Source organism: Passer domesticus, chromosome 7, assembly GCF_036417665.1.
Source record: "Passer domesticus isolate bPasDom1 chromosome 7, bPasDom1.hap1, whole genome shotgun sequence".
In the NCBI taxonomy this organism is placed as follows: domain Eukaryota; kingdom Metazoa; phylum Chordata; class Aves; order Passeriformes; family Passeridae; genus Passer; species Passer domesticus.
Window position 1 is genome coordinate 34,388,097 of NC_087480.1, and position 17,780 is coordinate 34,405,876.

Sequence of the window (17,780 nt, forward strand, 5' to 3'; positions counted from 1 at the left end):
TCCAACCCTGAGAGCTCTCTGGCCTACAGGATTACAAATCCAAGATTACAAATATCAGGACAAAGCCTAGTAACTATGAAGCTTATCTACACATCACTTTCCTATCAATCAACGTGTCTGGGAGGACCAGTAGGCTGACAAGTGCCTCATGTCCCATCTCATGCCCAACTGGAACATAAATGAACATCATCACCATTACCAAGTGCCCTTAATGAGTTAAAAAGGGAGTTAGAAGCCTGTATTTTGTAGAGCATGCACCTTTTCTCAGGTGTGCTGAACTTTGCATTTAGGCTAGCCCAAGATTAGTCACAGTTTAGCCAAGGCTAAGGTCTGCGTAGCTTAGGCTGTCCAGGGAAAACCAACTTTGGAACAACAGAAATACCTGGCAGTAAGTGGCATCAAGAACTTGCACTGCTTGTCTCTGAGCTGATACATAAATGAAATGAGTGAGTCTGAGAAAACAAAGCTGCTCAGGATGCTGTCACAAGTTTGCACTGCAGCCCTTCTTCAGGGCCAAATGTCTGCTTGACTTCGCCGTGCATGGAATGACACCGCCAAGTGCTGGAGCTGCAGTCTGACTTTGGACAGCCAGAATGAGAGGGGAGAAGATGCTGCAGGAATAAGTTTCCTGGTGGTTTCTCAGCACAGACTGTCCAAACAAAGCCTTTTTAGTATGAGGAGCTACTGAAATGGCTCTCACTGTATCTGAGCGATTGCGAGTTCAGTCAGTAGCATCAGCACTCCAGGCAGGTACTGGCTGTGTAGAATCTGCAAGAAAGAGAAAAATCCTGTCAAAGCAACAATTGCAGTTGCCAGATTTCCACCCTGGTTGGAAGGAAACTAGTGTGTTTAATCAGCTGCTCTGATGTTGCTTTACTTTTCCCATACTGCATATGACTTGAATTCTGTCCCATTATGAAAAGCCATAACTGAATTTACATAGCACACATTCCACAGGAGCACCCTTCAGAAAGCCCGAGATATCTTTGTGCACTTACCTGCAACAGAAGAAGTTGTTTCAGACAGTTTTAAGCTATTAAAAAACAAGCAATGTGCTCCTCATCAGAGGGAGCATTTAAACAACTGCATTTACAGAAACTGTTCTTTAACTCAGAAGTAAATATTGTATTGCTTGAAGGGTTAATGTTCTGTGGTTTGAAGGACATGGAAGGTAGAAAGATCAGCACCTTTATGAAAAGGTTTACATGTGAAAGAGTCTTCTGCCTGTGTCTTAATAACTACAGTACTGGAAAGCTGGGAACATTTTTGAAGTTTGGGATCTTTTAAAGTCCAAAATGAGGTTTTCTATGGCCTAAGAAATTTTCCTGTTCATACCACAGCTAATACACCTATTTCTGCCCCAGGCAAGTAGCTTCTGCTGCAACACAGTAATAAAATGCTGTAGTGGCAGCTGCCCCACCTCTAAAGCTAAATATGACTAGTGAAAGCTGAGGGTTTAACAATTCCTTGTAGGAAATCATGCAAAAGGCACACAAGACCTTCAGGTACAGCTATTTTTATTTGGCCAGCATTAGGACAACCTGCTACTAAAGGCCTCACCTTTACAATCCCATCACAGTGTGCCGAGGCAATCGTTGTGGAAACCTTCACCAGCTTGGCAGCTGACAAGTAGATCTTGAAGTGCCTGTGGAAGTGGGCATAAAGGCAGTCCATGAAGACATCCACCTCCTCTTGGGTGATCTCCCCTGGCGTTTTTTGCACCGTGTCCCACAGAGCTTTGGCATCCTCTGGGTGGATGGCGTAGGAGATATCCAGGGGCTGCAACAGGCGGGGCACGGAGAAGAGCAGTTCCACGGCGGAGGTGGCTCTGTCCAGCTTGCAGCCAGCCCACATGGCCACCATCCAGCTGAGGTTCAGCGGGCTGATGGCCAGGCGGCGGAAGCAGCAGTCGAAAGTCTTCTGGAACCAGCTGCCAACCAAGGAGGTGTAGCTCTCGGCCCCGTGGCTCAGGAACAGGGGCAGGCAGGTGAAGTGCTCCGGCACGTTCTCGGAAAAGTCATCTCCAAACACGGAGCAGAACCAGCCCATCCACACTGGTTTGTCCTCAGAGTTCTTGGAGGAGGCTCGTGACCTCGAAAAGAGCTGCGATGGGGAGAAGAAGCATTGCAATGCTGCAAAGCAAGTATGGCTTTTTTCTTTTTGTCATATATTGATTTAAAGATTTAAGTTTTTTAAAAGTGGCTTTTTTTTTAACTTGTGTCAAACACATACAATTATTCAGTCTGTCCACGACATCCCTAAAAGTTGAATGCAATTCTATTGAAAACAGCAGAAAAAGCACTTTTAAATTCCTTAGGAACAGTCCTGACATCTGAGATTATGCTGCTTAACTCCCATGGTACATTCTACAGCCATTGACACAATGAACCTGAGACTTCAGTAGCACATTTCACTCGAGGCAAAGCATTTCAGAAATATTAATTAAGCTCTGGCCAGGAAGTGGGATTATGCTTCAGCCAGGAAGAAAAGTAACCCATCCACATCCTGGCAGTAAATTGACTACTGAACTAAAACATCAGAGATTGCTCTGTATAGCCATACTCTGATGCTGAACTCAAACTTGCTCTTTACTGTATGCATTGCTTAGGGGAGATCACAGAATCAATTGAGCTGAAAAAGACCTCTGAGGTCATCAAGTCCAGCCTGTGACCAAACACAACCTTGTCATTAGACCAAGGTTTTGACTGTGTCACATCCAGTCTTAACTTAAACACCTGCAGGGACGGTGACTCCACCATCTCCCAGGGCAGCCAATTCCAATGTCTAATCATCCCTTCTGTGAAGAAATTATTCTGTCCAACCTAAACCTCCCCTGGCACAACTTAGGACTATAAACGTTCAGTTCCAGTTAAACACAGACAGAATTCAGTTTCATTAAATCACAGTGGATGCCCCACCAGCTATTCCACACAGCTAAGGTTTAACTTCGGGCTTTTCTTTCAAGACACAGCGTTCCACCACAGCATAAACCAGCTCCCTCACCTGCACCAGGAGCGCAGCCTGGTCCAGCTCGCTGCCCCGCAGCTCGGCGAGGCTGGACAGGGCCGCCTTGATGTCCAGCTCGACGCCCACCTCCACGGCCAGCCCCTTCTGCTTCTCGGCGGCGATGAAGGCGCCGAGCTGCCGCGCGTAGTCCCTGAGGCGGCCGCGGCGGAAGCCGAACAGGGGGGTCACGCTGTACAGCGTCCAGGCTTTATGCAGCAGGAACGCCGTTTTCTGCGGGTCCGCCTTCTCCTAGGGGCAAACAAAAGAAAAGGAACGGGGTTAAAGTTTGGTTTGGAGTTTGTTTTTGCCGCGCGGCGCAGCGCGGCTGAGGGGACGCGGAGGGGACGCGGAGGCACCGCCGCCCGCGCCTCCCCGTACCTGAGAGCACAGCGCCGGCACAATGAGGCGCCCGCCGGGGCTGACGCCGAGGCGGCCGTGGCTGCGGCCGAAGGGCAGAGCCCAGGAGAGCCGCCTGAGGCTGGGCAGGGTCCGCACCGCTCCGTCCTCCGGCGCCTCCTCCGCCATGGCCGCCGCGGCCCGCCCGCGCCGTTTGAACTTCTTCCCGTCGGCCCCCGCGCGGCGGGCGCGCCCCTCCGCCATTTCCGGGGCGGGCGGCGCTGAGGGAAGGAGGCGGTCGCGGGTTCCTCTTTTTGCCTTTTCCCCTCCGGAGCTCTTGTTTTTCCCCTCGCGCAGGTCTGTGGCGCTCCTGCCGTGTGTCTGGCTGAGGGGCGGCTGCGGGATGGCGCTGCCCCGGCTGCTGGTGCGGGCGCTGCACCGCGCGGCCGCTGCCGCCGCACCTGCGGCCCCAGGTGAGGAGGAGCGGTGCTCCCACACCCTCGAGATCTGGGCTCCTTCTCTCCCGGGTACAGGTCAGGGGAGTCCACACAGTCGATTAATATCACAAGTTGTTTTCCCTGTATCACTTTAAGAAGTGTCTTGTCTACATCTCTTTTAATTCTAAAGGCTGTCATGAAGAATTATTTATATATGTCCAGGTAATGACGTTCTTCGGGCTTCTTGCAAGCTGAGCCTCTTGCACATTCTGTAGTGGTGTGCTTAGGCTGTGATTGCAGGCACAATCAGACCTTTCTGTAACCATGCTTAAGGCCTTCTTCCAGTTATTTCAGGCAGGACCTGTTCAATTTACACCTGCATGGTGGGTGTCCTCTATGTGTGTGGAATTCTTGGTTTGTTAAGCCCTGTTCTGCTGTGTCACTGCCAGGAACTGCACTGGCAGGACAAGGGGGAATGGCTTTGACTTGAAGGAGGGCAGGATTGGGTTGGATATTGGAAAAAGTCCTGTGAGGGTGGTGAGGTCTTGGTCCTGCTGAGAGGAGCTGTGGCTGCCACATCCCTGGAAATACCCAAAGCCAGGCTGGATGGGGCACTGAACAACCTGGGATAGTGGAAAGTGTCCCTGCTCATGGCAGAGGTGGCATGAGCTGAGCTTTAAGGTCCTTGAAACCCAGACTGTTCTATGATTGTAGATTTAAATGTGGAATTGTCAGCATCCCTCAGGATTGATCTGTGACTTTTGCCTCTCTTGCTCCTGAAATTTGCAGGGAAACAGTTTGCAGCAAGGCTGTGTTCAAGTATCTTTATGAACTGAGAAACATAAATAATCCCTGTTCAAAATACATTTAGACTAGCTTAATTTCATGTTTATGACATGGCATCTTAATGCAGATCTATATATGAATCATAAGAAGTAACTTCTCCATATATATAAAAATTTCATTGGGAGGGAGAGCTGTTATTTATTCTGTCTCATCTGCAAAACCTATGAGAGATTATATATATATATATAGATATATATTTTTTTTTTTTATTTAAGATTTCAACAGTTTTGTCACTCGGACCAACACGTGTGGAGAGCTGCGTGCTGCTCACGTGGGACAGAAGGTGACTCTGTATGGATGGGTTCAATATCAAAGGTAAGTGCAAACCATGGTGAAAATGGAGGTGATTATTTGCCACATCCAGTCTAAGCTGTGTTTCATCCAGCATTGCTCTCCTGTGATGGTCTGCATGGGGTTTTTTATTTTAGGAGGTCCTGAGTGTCTCATCTTTGAGCAGTTGTGGATAGGGGCTCAGGAAGAGGAGTTAGGATTATTGCAATGTGGTTGTGGTGATCTTGTTTTTGAAGACACCAGAGCATGTCCCACTGGGGAGTTTTTTGATGGATAAAGCACAATGGCAGCTGTCCCTGCTGCAGCTTGAAGAAATCAAGATTTATGGTTCTGGGGCTGGCAGTGTGGATTGTTCATGTGGAACTTTTTATAGGATGAGTGTTCCCCTTCTTGTGATTGGATTTTGTTGTTGTTGTTTTTATTCCACGTGAACTTTAGTTTTATTGCTCATTTAGTTGTTTTTAGCTGAATTCTGTCTCCCAGCAGGAAAATTCACATGCCCAGAATCCCTCCTCTGTGTGCATGAAAGCTGAAGTTAAAATCCTGCCTCTCCTGATTATTTGTATGTTGTGTGAGGCTGGTCACAATGTGAAATGAATTGTGCAGGTTGGGTTCAGGTGTGGGAAAAGTGTCCATAATTCAGTACTTGGAAGTGCTTTGGGGTGAGTTGCAGGGTTCTGAAAGTGTAGCCAGTTACCATATGCTTTAAAAAGTATAAACTCCTACATTTGTGAAAAAAACGTTCTTCCTTTTGTGTTTTTATGGATCAGACAAGGCCTGTTTCTGGTTTTGAGGGATTTCCAGGGCCTGACCCAGGTCGTCATTCCTCAGGATGAGGTAAGTGCTACCAAAACATGAGTCTTGTGTTTTTATTTTCCTTTGGCTTCAGCAGCCACTTTGTCAAACTGAGTGCTCTGACTCACAAGTGTTGTGAGAGCCCTGACCTGACACTGCAGCAGAAGCATCAGTGCCTTTTCCCCTGCCTTAAAAGAGTGATTTTGGATTGAGGTGCTTGGCCACAGTGCCTTGGTGCTGTTCTTTGGTTCCTCTGAGGCTCTGTCCTCTCCCTGCAGGCACATTCCCACGTGAAGGAGCTGCTGTCCAGCGCCCCGCTGGAGTCTGTGGTCAGAGTCACTGGGACAGTGTCCCCCCGGCCCCTGGGGCAGCAGAATCCGGTGAGGATGGGCTGGGGGGGACTCCCAAAGTTGTTATTCCTTGAAGGAAACACCTCTGGATGGTGGGATTGTGGTGGGCTTTGTGTGAGAGCATTGGCAGGTTCTGGTTGTGTGACAGCCCATCCTCAGGTACCACTGATTTCACCTCACACTGTGTCAGATAACAGGAGAATCTCAGAGCACATTGCAGGCACCCACAAATTAAAGTGGATCCCAGCCCTTTGCAAGGATAATGCTGGGTTTTCCATGCTTTCAGAGTGTGGGGGGAATTCCTTTTGCTTGAAAATAGATATTGTCATGTCGAGTTCCACCTGTTTATTGATTCTGCTGGTCTCCCTGTATAGGAAACAGAGGTTGAATAATTTTTTAATGTTCTGCATTCCTCAGCTGTCTTTTAATCAGCTGTAGACTGATCTTTCAGGATTGTACATACAACTGGCAGGTCTAAAAACAGGACTGTATTTATGATCATAACTCCTTTTTGCTCCATCTCATAGATGTCCACTTAAAATCCAGGCTTCAAGCAATGCCTTTCTTTCTTTTATTGATTTCTTGTTTTGTGGGAAGGTTGTGTGTCCTTTCCCCTGGTAAATAGTGGGAGTCCTGCAGGATCAAGTGAAGTTTGCTGTGTCTCAGTGCCACGTGAGGGGAGCTGCCTGCCCTCCCTCGGGATGGAGTCAAAAGAAGACCAGTTCTGAGAACTGGTGTTTAGAACTGGAAGTTCTGAAGTTCCTCATCATTTGCCTTTTTTGACTCATGTTAAGGGCTGCTGCTGCTCGTGCTCACTGAAACCCACACTGTGTGGTTTTGCTGGGGCTAATGTGTTTAGAGACCAGTATGCTACTGGGAAGGAAGCTGCCATCTTTGGTGAGGTGACTTGTGTTTCTCTGAAGAGAAGGGAAACATGGAAGAAACCTGTCCTTGGGAGAGGGCTTTTGCTTCTCTTCTCTGATTTATAGATTGTGTTGGAAGGCAGGGAGGGTAATCACATTGCTTCTTTTTTTCCCTTAGACCATCTGTGAAATAACTTTGTCCAACTGCTTTGAGTATAATTTTCTTGCCTTTTTGTTCCAGAAAATGACAACAGGGGATATTGAAGTGAAGGCAGAGACTGCAGAGATCCTAAACTCCTGCAAGAAGCTGCCTTTTGAAATCAAGGATTTTATCAAGGTGTCTGTGTTTCTCTTATCAAATTGGTGGCTTTTTGCTAAATTGGGAATTTGCCCAGGGTGATGATGGCAAAACATCTGAGGGCTGAGTCTGGTTCTCTCCGCTTCACTTCAGAGGAATGATGGTATTTAAAACATGGGTGCTGTTTGTTTGCTGGGATGATTTATTTCCAGGTAGCTTGAATGATTCCAGATTTCAGAAAGAAATTATGGTAAAGGAAAGAGTGAAAGAAATGGGGCTAAGTTGGGTTTTTTGAGTGTGGAATGAGGCTGTTTTATTTGACTCATGGAATCACAGAATGGTTTGGGTTGGAAGGAACCTTAAAGATCATCCTTTTCCAAACTCCCTGCCATGGGTAGGGATGGCACCAGGTTGCTCAGAGCTTCATCCAGCCTGGCCTTGAACACTTCCAGGGATGGGGCAGCCACAGCTTTTGTGGGCAGTTTGGTTCTTTGTTCCCAGCAAAGCCACATTTGTGTAGGTTGTGCGTAACGGGCACATTGTGGCAACCAAACACAATGTGCTTCTCCTCTTTCTCTGTGGCTCTAGGAGCACCTTGAGTGGACATGCAGCTCGAGTTTTGTCCCTTAACCCTGCCCCTGTCTCCCCCAGAAGTCGGAGGCGCTGCGGATGCAGTACCGGTACCTGGACCTGCGCAGCTCGCGGCTGCAGGCGGCGCTGCGGCTGCGCTCCCGCGTGGTGATGAGGATGCGCGAGTACCTCTGCAACCTCCACGGTGAGGGAGCTGCTGGGAGCAGCAAACCTGCCAGCCCTCCCTGCTGCTTTTTCCTTGTGCTGGCAGGGATTCCTAACCAGCCTGCTGCTCCAAACTGGTCGTGTTTAATAAGGACGTGTCTGCTTGTGGTGGGGTCTTCAGTGGGATGTTGTCGGGCCTGAAGAAGCTGCCCACAGAAGTTATGGCTGCCCCATCCCTGGAAGTGTTCAAGGCCAGGTTGAGTGAAGCTCTGAGCAACCTGTTTTAAATTAGCTGTTTCCAATGAGAAAAGACTCTTTGCAGGTCGTAGTCCTCATTTGGTCACCCAGTTGAGGCATGTCAGAGGGATGGATTTTGTTTAGGGCTTTTGCTTCTCTTAAAATCAGGAATTGCTTTTTGGAAAATCATTGCCTGGTTCAGAATAGATAGAGAATTAACACATTTTCAGCCTGTTTGGAGTCCTTTGTCATCCACAGTTCTGGCAGGACATCAGAGTAGCTCAGAGCCTTTAGATCTGTCATTACAGGAATAATTATTGGAAGTAGTAAAATGTGTTGGTTTTGGGGGGGCTCCATGGTGCGCTACATGACCTATTTTGCTGACTAACCCTACATGACCTATTTTGCTGACTAACCCTACTCTAGCCTACTCTGTCGTGTTAGTTCTCCCTCCTCTCAGCATATTCTGTGTTTGTTCCCCAGGCTTCGTGGATGTAGAAACTCCAACTCTGTTTAAAAGAACCCCAGGGGTATGTATGTGATGCTTTTGGCCTCCTACAGCTGCACAGTCAGGGCTGAATCATTTCCAATTGCCACTCAGCTTTTGCTGCTTTTCCCTTGCTAAATAACAGCTTGTGGAATTTCTTGTATCATCCACAGATCCTTTTAAAAGTAGAGGGAGAGAAAGGGGAGAGGTGATAACTCATGTCTTAATTTTGAAACTTTAAACAAGATAAGCTTCTACCTTGTAGAGCACATGTTGAATGCAAGTCTACCCTGGGATTATAAACCCAAAAAAACTTTAAAGCACTGTCTTTTCAGCATTTATCTCTTAACCAGTAGGTTATTGTAGAGGTCATACTCAAGTAAATTTAATTTCTGATCTCGTATTCCTTTCTTTCACTTCAAAAATAGTCAGAGAGAAAAGAGCTGTAGCTGAGGAATTGTTGATGCAGTTACCCTGGAGTTCTTGCATTTAAACCCCAGTCTTGGATGGTCTATTATGCATTAGTCTCTCAGAGAAGAAGGTAGAGAATTCTCCTTTCAGATATTTTGGACCAAGTTGGTTAACAAATATGAAGTGTAGTGTACAAACAGCCATTTCCTCAATTGTGGGATTTCATAATGGGAGAAACAGGTCCTTTCCTCTTGCAGTTCCAGTGTTTGCTCTGTCAGGAATCAGGACCACTTACTTGCTGAACTGTGTAAATTCTCTTTCTGATGCCAGGGAGCCAAAGAATTCCTTGTGCCCTCGAGGGAAGCGGGCAAGTTCTACTCTCTGCCACAGAGTCCTCAGCAGTTCAAGCAGCTCCTCATGGTTGGAGGCATGGACAGGTAAGAGTTCCTTGGGCTCCTGTTCTCTGCATGTCCTCTCTAGGGTTTGATTGCTTTATCTGTGAAGTTTAGAAACTTCCCTAAAAAAACTCACTGCCAAGAATTTGTGCCTTGAAGACAGATCCTTAAATACTTGGGACTTTATAGTCAGATGAAGTGTATCCTTCTGGAAAGCTGAAATCTTTACTGCTACGTTAAATGCAAACCTGATCTGAAGCAGAGCCTGCCTGAAGGGCAGAAAATTTAATGTGTGATGAAAGCTGTTCCAGGAGTAACCTACAGAACTAATTGAGGTGAGGCTGGGCAGCTGAGCATGACTGAGACAAGGAAAAGCATGTCAGGGTGCCCAAGTGCAAAGCTTTTAATTGAGCTTACTTCTCCACATCAGATGGATGGGGAGACAGACAATTGTTCACATGGTTAACTGCAGGCCAGCTTTGTCTGAGAGTTTTGCATGGCTGTTAGGAGAGTCCTGGAGTGGAGTGGAAGGTGGAATAAAGAGTTGTGTGGTGCCCTTGGGGGACAGCTCACCTGGCAGCCTCCGTGTGCCTCTGGAACATATGGCTGCAGATGGATACAGATGAGTTGATTCCACTCAAAATTCCATTATTTTGAAGGGATGGGAACAAAGATCATCTGCTATGGGAACAGAGCCCTCTCTCTCTGGTTTACTTCTTTTTTCCTTATCTTTTGTATGATCAATTCTGTAGCCACAGTTGAGTTCAGGATACTTTAAATCATTATCTAAGTCACAGTGTCACTGCAGGTACTTCCAGGTCGCTCGCTGCTACCGGGACGAGGGTTCACGGCCTGACAGGCAGCCAGAATTCACCCAGGTAACCAGCCTCTGCTCCTTTGCTCCTCAACCCAAGTGGCTCAGAGCTGTTTTCCCTTCTGGAGCCTTAGTCTGTGCTAGTCTGGTGCTGCTTTGGTGTGTGTTTTACAGACACAGCCCTTGGAAGTTGGGGTGGGATGAGTGCGTGGTTCCTGTCCTTGGCTGGCTGCAGTGCCCCAGGTGCAGATGTGGGAATTACGTTGCAGCAGTGATTTTACTGTGATGATACAATCTCCTCCTGTCCTGCTGGGTCAGACATCCCATTCCTCAGCTTTGAAATCCCAGGCTGAGTTAGCCTGGTTCATTCAAGGCTGCATCTGTGTCCTTGTCATCCTTACCTCATTCACTCTCTGAGGAGGTTGTTGCCTGAGTCATCAGCCTGGAGGGTGATCCTAAGCACGTTCCTGCCCTGATGCAGTCATGCTGTGATGTCATTTTGTGTATTGTTTCTTGTTTTGCTGGCTTTGTACTCACAAGCAGCACTGGGAAAGCACAACCTGTAGCTAATGTGGAATTCCCCCCCTCTTCTCTGTTTCAAGATAGATATAGAGATGTCATTTGTAGATCAAGCTGGGATCCAGAGGCTCATAGAGGGCCTCCTGCAACATTCCTGGCCTGAGGAAAGAGGCTCCATTGTGACTCCTTTCCCTTCCATGACATATGAGGAGGCACTGGCTGAGTATGGGACTGATAAACCAGACACTCGCTTTGGGATGAAGGTGAGGGTTTGCCCCTTGGAAGCTCACAGCTTTTCCTTTCAGTCAGTGTTTTAATAACCTTTGGATCATGGTTGGCTGGAGTTTTGAGTGCTGTAATTTACCCAAGGTGCCTGTCCCATTGTTGTTGCTTTGTGCAGTCTGCTGAAGAAGAGAGGATTTAATCAGTTGACTGTGAAAAATAGATGTTCTAATAAAACTTTATTTTAAAGGTGATGTAGTGCTAGGGAGCAATGCATCTTGACTGTTTTAAGAGCAAAAGCTTCTAAAAGGGAATAGTGTGGAAGGTGCTAAGACACAGGTGCAGGAATTTTTGCTTTGTATTCCTACCAGCTGTGCTTTTTCCTGTGCTCTCTCCTTTGTCAGATCGTGGATATCAGTGATGTTTTACGAGGATCAAACATTCACTTTGTGCAGAATGCCCTCAGTTACCCACATGGCTCCATCAGAGCCATTTGTATCCCTCAGGGAGTGGTAAGTGATGCTCTTACATCCTGTTTATGGTTTATGTGGAATAAATAAAATGCTAATTTGAATTCCTTTGTTGGTATGGAAATGTTCCTTGCTATTACTGGTGCTCTTAAGGGAGCTTGGGATTGGTTAGGTGGGGCTGAGTGTGTTAGAATGATAAGGCAACAGGAGGAGTATTTTATCCTTAGGAAGAGAAGGAAAACAATAGAGCTGCAAGATCCCATGAGGATAGGGAACCCTCTTGGGGTTTCACCTTGCTTTCTATCACCTTTTTGATGTGCATGTCAGTAATAAATTATGCCTTGTGACGGGAGATTTGTCCTGGTTTAGGGGCTGGGCGTGGCACAGCTCTGGGATAGGCAGAGAAGGGTTAGGTGGTTCCAAGTCCTCCTCCTGTTTGCTTTAGCTACATTTTTGGGTACAATTAATGTCTTGTAATGAGAATATCATGGACCAAAATTAAGGCTGACAACAGATGTGGAAGACTTTTGACACAGCCCGGCATTTTGGCAAGGAAACAGATTTATTTCTGGTTGTAGGCATCTCTGTAGCTTGGGCAGTATGGAAAAAACAACTCCTCTAAATATTGAGTTTTATCTGGGGGGAGCAGGGCTTCGTGGCCATGGTTTCCCTTGGGATTCCTTTCATTTTGGCACAAAGTGCAAGTTAGTGGCTTCCCACAAGAGGGCACAGAGGTGTTTGTTTGAGCAGCACGAAAATGGCATCTAGAACCACCCTAAACACTGGAGTAGCTGAAAAAAAAATATCAAGATTTTGAGACCTGATGCAGGTCCTCATTTACTGCATGGCTTTGCATGCCAGAGTCAGCTCAGCTGTTTTTTCTCTGTTCTTCCTCCAGTTTGAGCTCTGCATTCCCCATCCACAGTGTGGTGGTGTAACCTTGTTTCTGCAGGCTGGAGGCAGTAATCTAATCCTGCTGACCAGACCTATTTATCTGTGAGAGGGAGGAAAAAATGTAAATCTGGAGGGGTCTCTTCCTGAAAGGAGCCCTCAGAGCAGACACCCAGACCAGTGCTAAGGACCCTGTCCTGTTCCACAGCCTTCATAAGAGCTTGAACTAGGAGCAAAAGAATTTAGAAGTTTGGAACCAGCTTAGTCAGTGAATTTAATATCTAGTCAGGTTTTCCAGACTGATCTTTGCTGTGTCTTCTCTTGCTCTTTCCCCAGAGGTATCTTACAAATAAAGACTTGGAGTCATTGAAGGAGTCTGCAAAATCCCAGTTTAACCAGGTGAGACAAAAACTCCTCTGAGGCTTTGGGAAGTGTGAGTGACAAAGAGTGACACAGGCAGAGGGAGGTAGGAGAGCAGTTTTTAGTAGCTGAGAGTCAGAGCCTGAGCATGTAATGCTTCCAGTCAAGAGAGGGCAGCACTGCACTGAACATACCCTTACCTTCCTCCAGGAAATCCTGGAAATTATCCGCAGACCTGATGGAAGCTTGAAGTCTCTGCTTACCAAGTTCCTGGGTGAGAAGGAGCAGTCAGAGCTCATCCAAGCACTGAACATGCAGGAGGGTGATGTGGTGCTTCTGGCAGCTGGAGAACACAAGCAAGTGGTAGGAGGCTTTTCTTGGGTGGCTCTGTGAGTTGAATGTTGTTGATGATGGTTTTGATGCTATCTGGCCTTAGTCTGAGTCTTCTTATTATTAAAATAGGTCATCATCTAATTTCTGTTTCTCTGGAACGGCAGCTATAGCAATAGCAGATAAAGCATGAAATGTGCCTATTACTTTTATGGCCCCCCAGTCAAATTCTGGGCAGGATTTGTAACTGAAATGAAGGCTGAAATATAAAAAACCCTGCAATAAATCAGTGCCTTCTTTTCTTTTAATTTCATTTTTGAGACTTCAAACAGATTGCAAAATGAGGTCAACTAGGTAATTGTGTCTCCCATAAGTGCATGACTTATTAGCAGCAATGATGAAAGATTCTGTTTCTATCCTTCTCTCTGTTCTTGCCATCAGATGTTGCTGGCAAGAATACAGAGAAATAAAAGAATAAAACAAAGCATTGTTTTATTATAAGGTGTCATGCTTTGCTCAATAGCCAACATGTTGTTGTATTCTCTTCTGTGCCTTCATTTCTCTGTCTGCAAAGTGTGGATCTTACATGTGGTTTCCCAGTTAATCCACATGTGTGGAGCTGGAGGGTAGTCTAAGAAAGTTCTGGAGATGAAATAGCTGGAAAAACATGGACTTCCAAGCTCCTTACTTGGTCTCTGTCAAACCCTGGTGCTGCTGCTGCCTCAGCAGGAAGGTGATATATTTCAGGGTACAAAGCTAAAGTGTTCAAGGCAGCAAAGCATTCCAGCTGATGCTGTCTGTGGTACTTCCTTCATGGAACACTTTGCCTGGTGGGTGTTTGAGCGGTGCAATGACCCTGTCTCACCTCTCCCTTCTTGTTGCAGTGCTCTGCCTTAGGAGCCTTGCGGTTGTTGGGTGCCAACCTCCTGGAGGCAGCTGGGCTGGCACTCCGTGATCCCACAGCCTTCCACTTCCTCTGGGTGGTGGATTTCCCCCTGTTCCTTCCCAAGGCTGAGAATCCCACTGAGCTGGAATCTGCTCACCACCCCTTCACTGCCCCTCATCCTTCAGATGCCAGCCTCCTGTATTCTGATCCCACAAAGGTAACCAACTTCATGCCTGCCATGCTGGCTCTTCTACAGCTGCTCCCAGGGAAAACCAGGCAAGCAGCAGCTGGGTTTAGTGTAAAAAGAGATGTTGTTTCATGGCACTGACTGCACGAGGAGATGTAGATATGTTTGCATGAGTCCAGAGGAGGCTGCTAAGATGATCAAAGGGTTGGAGCACTTCTGCTATGAGGAAGGGCTGGAGAAGCTGAGGTTGTACATCCTGGAGAAGGGAAGGCTCAGGAGCAACATTAGAGTCCTTTCCAGTGCTACAGGAGAGCTGGAGAGGGATATTTTGCAGGAGCAAGCAGTGATAGGACAAGGGGAAATGGCTTTAAACTGAAAGAGGGTAGACTTAGATTGGTATTAGGACAGAAATCTTCCCTGTAAGGCACAGATTGCCAAGAGCAGCTGTGGCTGACCCATCCCTGGCAGTGTTCAAGGCCAGGCTGGACAGGGCTTGGGGCACCCTTGGATAGTGGAAGGTGTCCATGCCCATGGCAGAGGGTTGGAGCTAGAGGATTTTTGAGGTCCCTCCGAACCCAAACCATTGTGTGATTCTATGATCTTGTACATGTCTGGAAGAGATGGCTTCCTGATTACTGCAAATAGCAGGTATTCACGTGTGCCCCAACAAAAGGAACTGACAGCAAACACAAATCGTAGATTCTGACCTGTCTCATTTGCTTCAGGTTTGATAAACCTTTCAAAAGGATTTGTTCTCCTCCCACATCAGAGGCCCCCATGCCTCCAGCAGGACTGGTACCTGAATTGCAATGTACCCCTGAGAGAGCAATTTTACAGAGTTCCATGGCTTCATTCCCAGTGCCTTTGGCACCTCTGTGCAGGTTGTTTCTGGGTGCAGCTGTGGGCCAGCCTCACCTGGTGCCTGTCCCTGTCTCTCTGCAGGTCCGTAGCCAGCACTACGACCTTGTGCTCAATGGCAATGAGGTTGGAGGTGGCTCCATCAGAATTCACAGTGCAGAGCAGCAGCGTTTTGTGCTGGAGAAAGTGCTGAAGGTAACACCTACAGATGCCTCTAACGCTCTCTTGGAGATTTAAAAGCACTGATTAATTGAAATATTAATTGCATATTCTGAAAGAAACACTCATCTTCTCACATAAAGACATAACTCCTAGCCCCAAGCAATGGATGATTTCATTGTACCTTCATCTTGTGTTGCTGATAGGAAGAGCATTGCTTGTCCAGTGACACCTCTTAATGTGATTTTGCAGGAGGACTCTGAGGTGCTTTCCCATTTAATTGAGGCTTTAGAATTTGGAGCTCCACCTCATGGAGGAATTGCTTTAGGTGAGTGATCTGTAGTTCTACAGATGCAGGTCTTTTTGGGATTTGTTTGTTTGTTTGGAGATTTTTGTTTGTTTGGGTTTTGTTTTGGTGTGGGGTTTTTTTGGGTTTTTTTTGCATACCAGATCCTGGGAACAAGGCTCATGGTTGATAGGAAAAGCCTTGCTTCTTCCATCTCTGCAGCAGCTTTGTGGAAAGAAACAGACTTCTGGTCACCAAGAGCAGAAAGCTGTGGTGTTTCTCCCCAGAGGCAGAGTGGGGTTTAGGTATAAAGCAAGGACATTGGTGGCTCTAAGGACGGTCCTTACCTGCTGATCTGCAAACCCTGTATTCAGTGAGGTTGGGCCAGCTTTGTTCCCATTCCAGTGCAGCCAGAGCAGGATGCCTGTGCTGCCTGCCTGGAGGCATGGGACAACAATGGCACTTTGTGTTTCACACCCTTCCCCTCTGCTGCCATCTCCCTTCCCTCCCTCACCTGTTTTGCTCGTTGATTCAGAAAATGTCAGGATTTGGTTTTTTCACTAGAACAATGCAAGTTCATGGTTTAAAGAAAGAGGGGTAAAACCCAACCAACCAACAACACCCTTCCTACACTCACCAAAATGAAAAAACCTACAAAACCAAAGGTATTTTAACCTGTGGTCTTGCAGTTTGACTTTCCTCCATCCAGTCACCCAGAGGCTTTTGTTCCTTTTGAATTCTTCTTAGTAGTTTAACCCTTCCAAACTGGTTGATGCAGAGCTGTGAGCTCCAAAGCAGAGCCCTGCCAGTGTTCTGCCATTCAGCTGCCCAAGTTTTGTTATGCTGTGTGTGCTGTCTGTGTCCTGCAGCCCTTCCTGTGCCACAGAACTTCCTGCAATATTGAAAAGCTTTATTTTGGTAGACATTTCTGCTCTCGAGGCAAATCTGTCTCTCTGCTACCAGCTGAGATTAATTTTTTTTCTCCCTTACTTGCTTCACTCTTTTTCTTCAAGCTCAGTGATATTACCTCCTCAATCTTTCTGATTTTTCTGACTCAGGGGAGGTAATACAGAGCCATAACTCAAGTGTTTCACCAATTTGTTTTCTGCTTGTAGGACTTGACAGGCTGATCTCTCTCATTGTTGATGCTCCAAGTATCCGGGACGTCATTGCCTTTCCAAAATCCTTCAGGGGACGAGACCTGATGGGCAATGCTCCAGACTATGTCACTCCAGAAGAACTAGAACCATATCACATTCAGGTCTCCTGGCCTCTTGAAGAAAAAGAGGCAAAGAAAAACTGACTTGATGCCAGTGATGTAAGCTGATCTGATCAACCAGAGGTGGTTACAGCTTCTAGAGGCTGAGATTCAGTTCAGAAAATATCAGCTCTTGTGGCAGGGTGAGGGACAGTCCCACTCCACTGTGCTGTGGCAGTTTCCAGATGGAGTGGCAAGTAGATAAGGGATCTTCCTGATAGGAATTCATCTTTGGGAGGTAACGGAAAGGATATTAAAAAAACAATAGCAAATAATATAATTTTAGCATAGGATATTGAGACTGTTTGCTTTAGGGTGTCATATTGGAGGGAGGATGGGTTCTGGTTTTTCCCAACTCTCAATTTTTACATGTCCTTTGTAAAGTGTTCCTCCTCCCATCTGGAAGAGATATTCAGCTTCCCTGGCAGGAATTAAATCATGATCCTCATTAAATCATGTCAGCTAAGCACTGTGACAATAAAACTGTGCTGGACCAGGAGCTCTGAACACTGCACAGCCAAACTTCTGTTCAGCCAGCAACTTGTCTCCTGTTGGAGGATACCAGATCATGCAGAACTTTGCCACGAGGAATTCACACTCAGCTGTGTTTTTCCTTCAAAGGAGAGGGAGAGAAGCATGGATGATGTTTGCAACAGTTGTCCTTGTAATACTTGTCAAAGAGGTGTTGATCTGTCTTTGGGGCCTGTGGTCCTGGTGCTTTCAGCACAGTCATTCAGGAGTTTGTATGTTTATAAATAAAGTTTACCTGTGTGAGTGTCTGTCCGAAACTTCCTCATTTTTTGCCTCTCGATCGTCAGGAAAGCCAAGACCACCGGGGAAAGGAAAAGATCCTGTTCTGAAAATCCAGGTCTGGCTGGTCCATCGAGCCTACGGGTGTGTTTGCTTAACTCATGGAGCACTGCGCCCAAGAAGGGGCAATGTGCTCTCCTTCGCCTGCATCACCTAGCAACGCTAGTGCTGGAATTTCTCCACCCTCCTGACTTGGCTGGACTTTCTCTCTGGAATGACCTTCCCGGAGGTCACCACAAAAGG

The 17,780-nt window shown here is 46.8% G+C and overlaps 1 protein-coding gene and 1 long non-coding RNA gene across 4 annotated transcripts; one reads left to right on the plus strand and one right to left on the minus strand.

The window, feature by feature from the left end:
- Positions 1-3,389: 3,389 nt before the first annotated feature.
- DARS2 (aspartyl-tRNA synthetase 2, mitochondrial) lies at positions 3,390-17,506 on the plus strand. Of its 3 annotated transcripts, XM_064427604.1 has the most exons (17): positions 3,390-3,815; positions 4,841-4,940; positions 5,687-5,753; positions 5,990-6,091; positions 7,166-7,261; positions 7,874-7,997; positions 8,678-8,724; positions 9,423-9,529; positions 10,296-10,365; positions 10,904-11,083; positions 11,447-11,554; positions 12,740-12,802; positions 12,974-13,126; positions 13,978-14,196; positions 15,109-15,219; positions 15,436-15,511; positions 16,585-17,506. In XM_064427604.1, the coding sequence occupies exons 1-17, from the start codon at positions 3,407-3,409 to the stop codon at positions 16,770-16,772; spliced, it is 2,220 nt and encodes a 739-aa protein (XP_064283674.1). In that variant the 5' UTR covers positions 3,390-3,406; the 3' UTR covers positions 16,773-17,506. The 3 variants fall into 3 exon arrangements, with proteins under 3 accessions (XP_064283674.1, XP_064283676.1, XP_064283675.1); XM_064427606.1 differs by lacking the exon at positions 13,978-14,196; XM_064427605.1 differs by lacking the exons at positions 7,874-7,997; positions 8,678-8,724.
- LOC135304793 (uncharacterized) lies at positions 9,867-10,989 on the minus strand. The gene is made up of 2 exons (XR_010366032.1): positions 10,703-10,989; positions 9,867-10,607 (listed from the first exon to the last, which is right to left on the minus strand). It is a non-coding gene; the product is annotated as an uncharacterized LOC135304793 (long non-coding RNA).
- Positions 17,507-17,780: the final 274 nt, after the last annotated feature.

Excerpts from the sequence above, each read along its gene's own strand:
- DARS2 (XM_064427604.1), top strand. The coding sequence starts at position 3,407 with ATGAGGCGCCCGCCGGGGCTGACGCCGAGGCGGCCGTGGCTGCGGCCG. Across the intron at positions 6,092-7,165 it reads CCCTGGGGCAGCAGAATCCG|AAAATGACAACAGGGGATAT; the intron begins GTGAGGATGGGC and ends TTTTTGTTCCAG. Across the intron at positions 15,220-15,435 it reads TGCTGGAGAAAGTGCTGAAG|GAGGACTCTGAGGTGCTTTC; the intron begins GTAACACCTACA and ends GTGATTTTGCAG.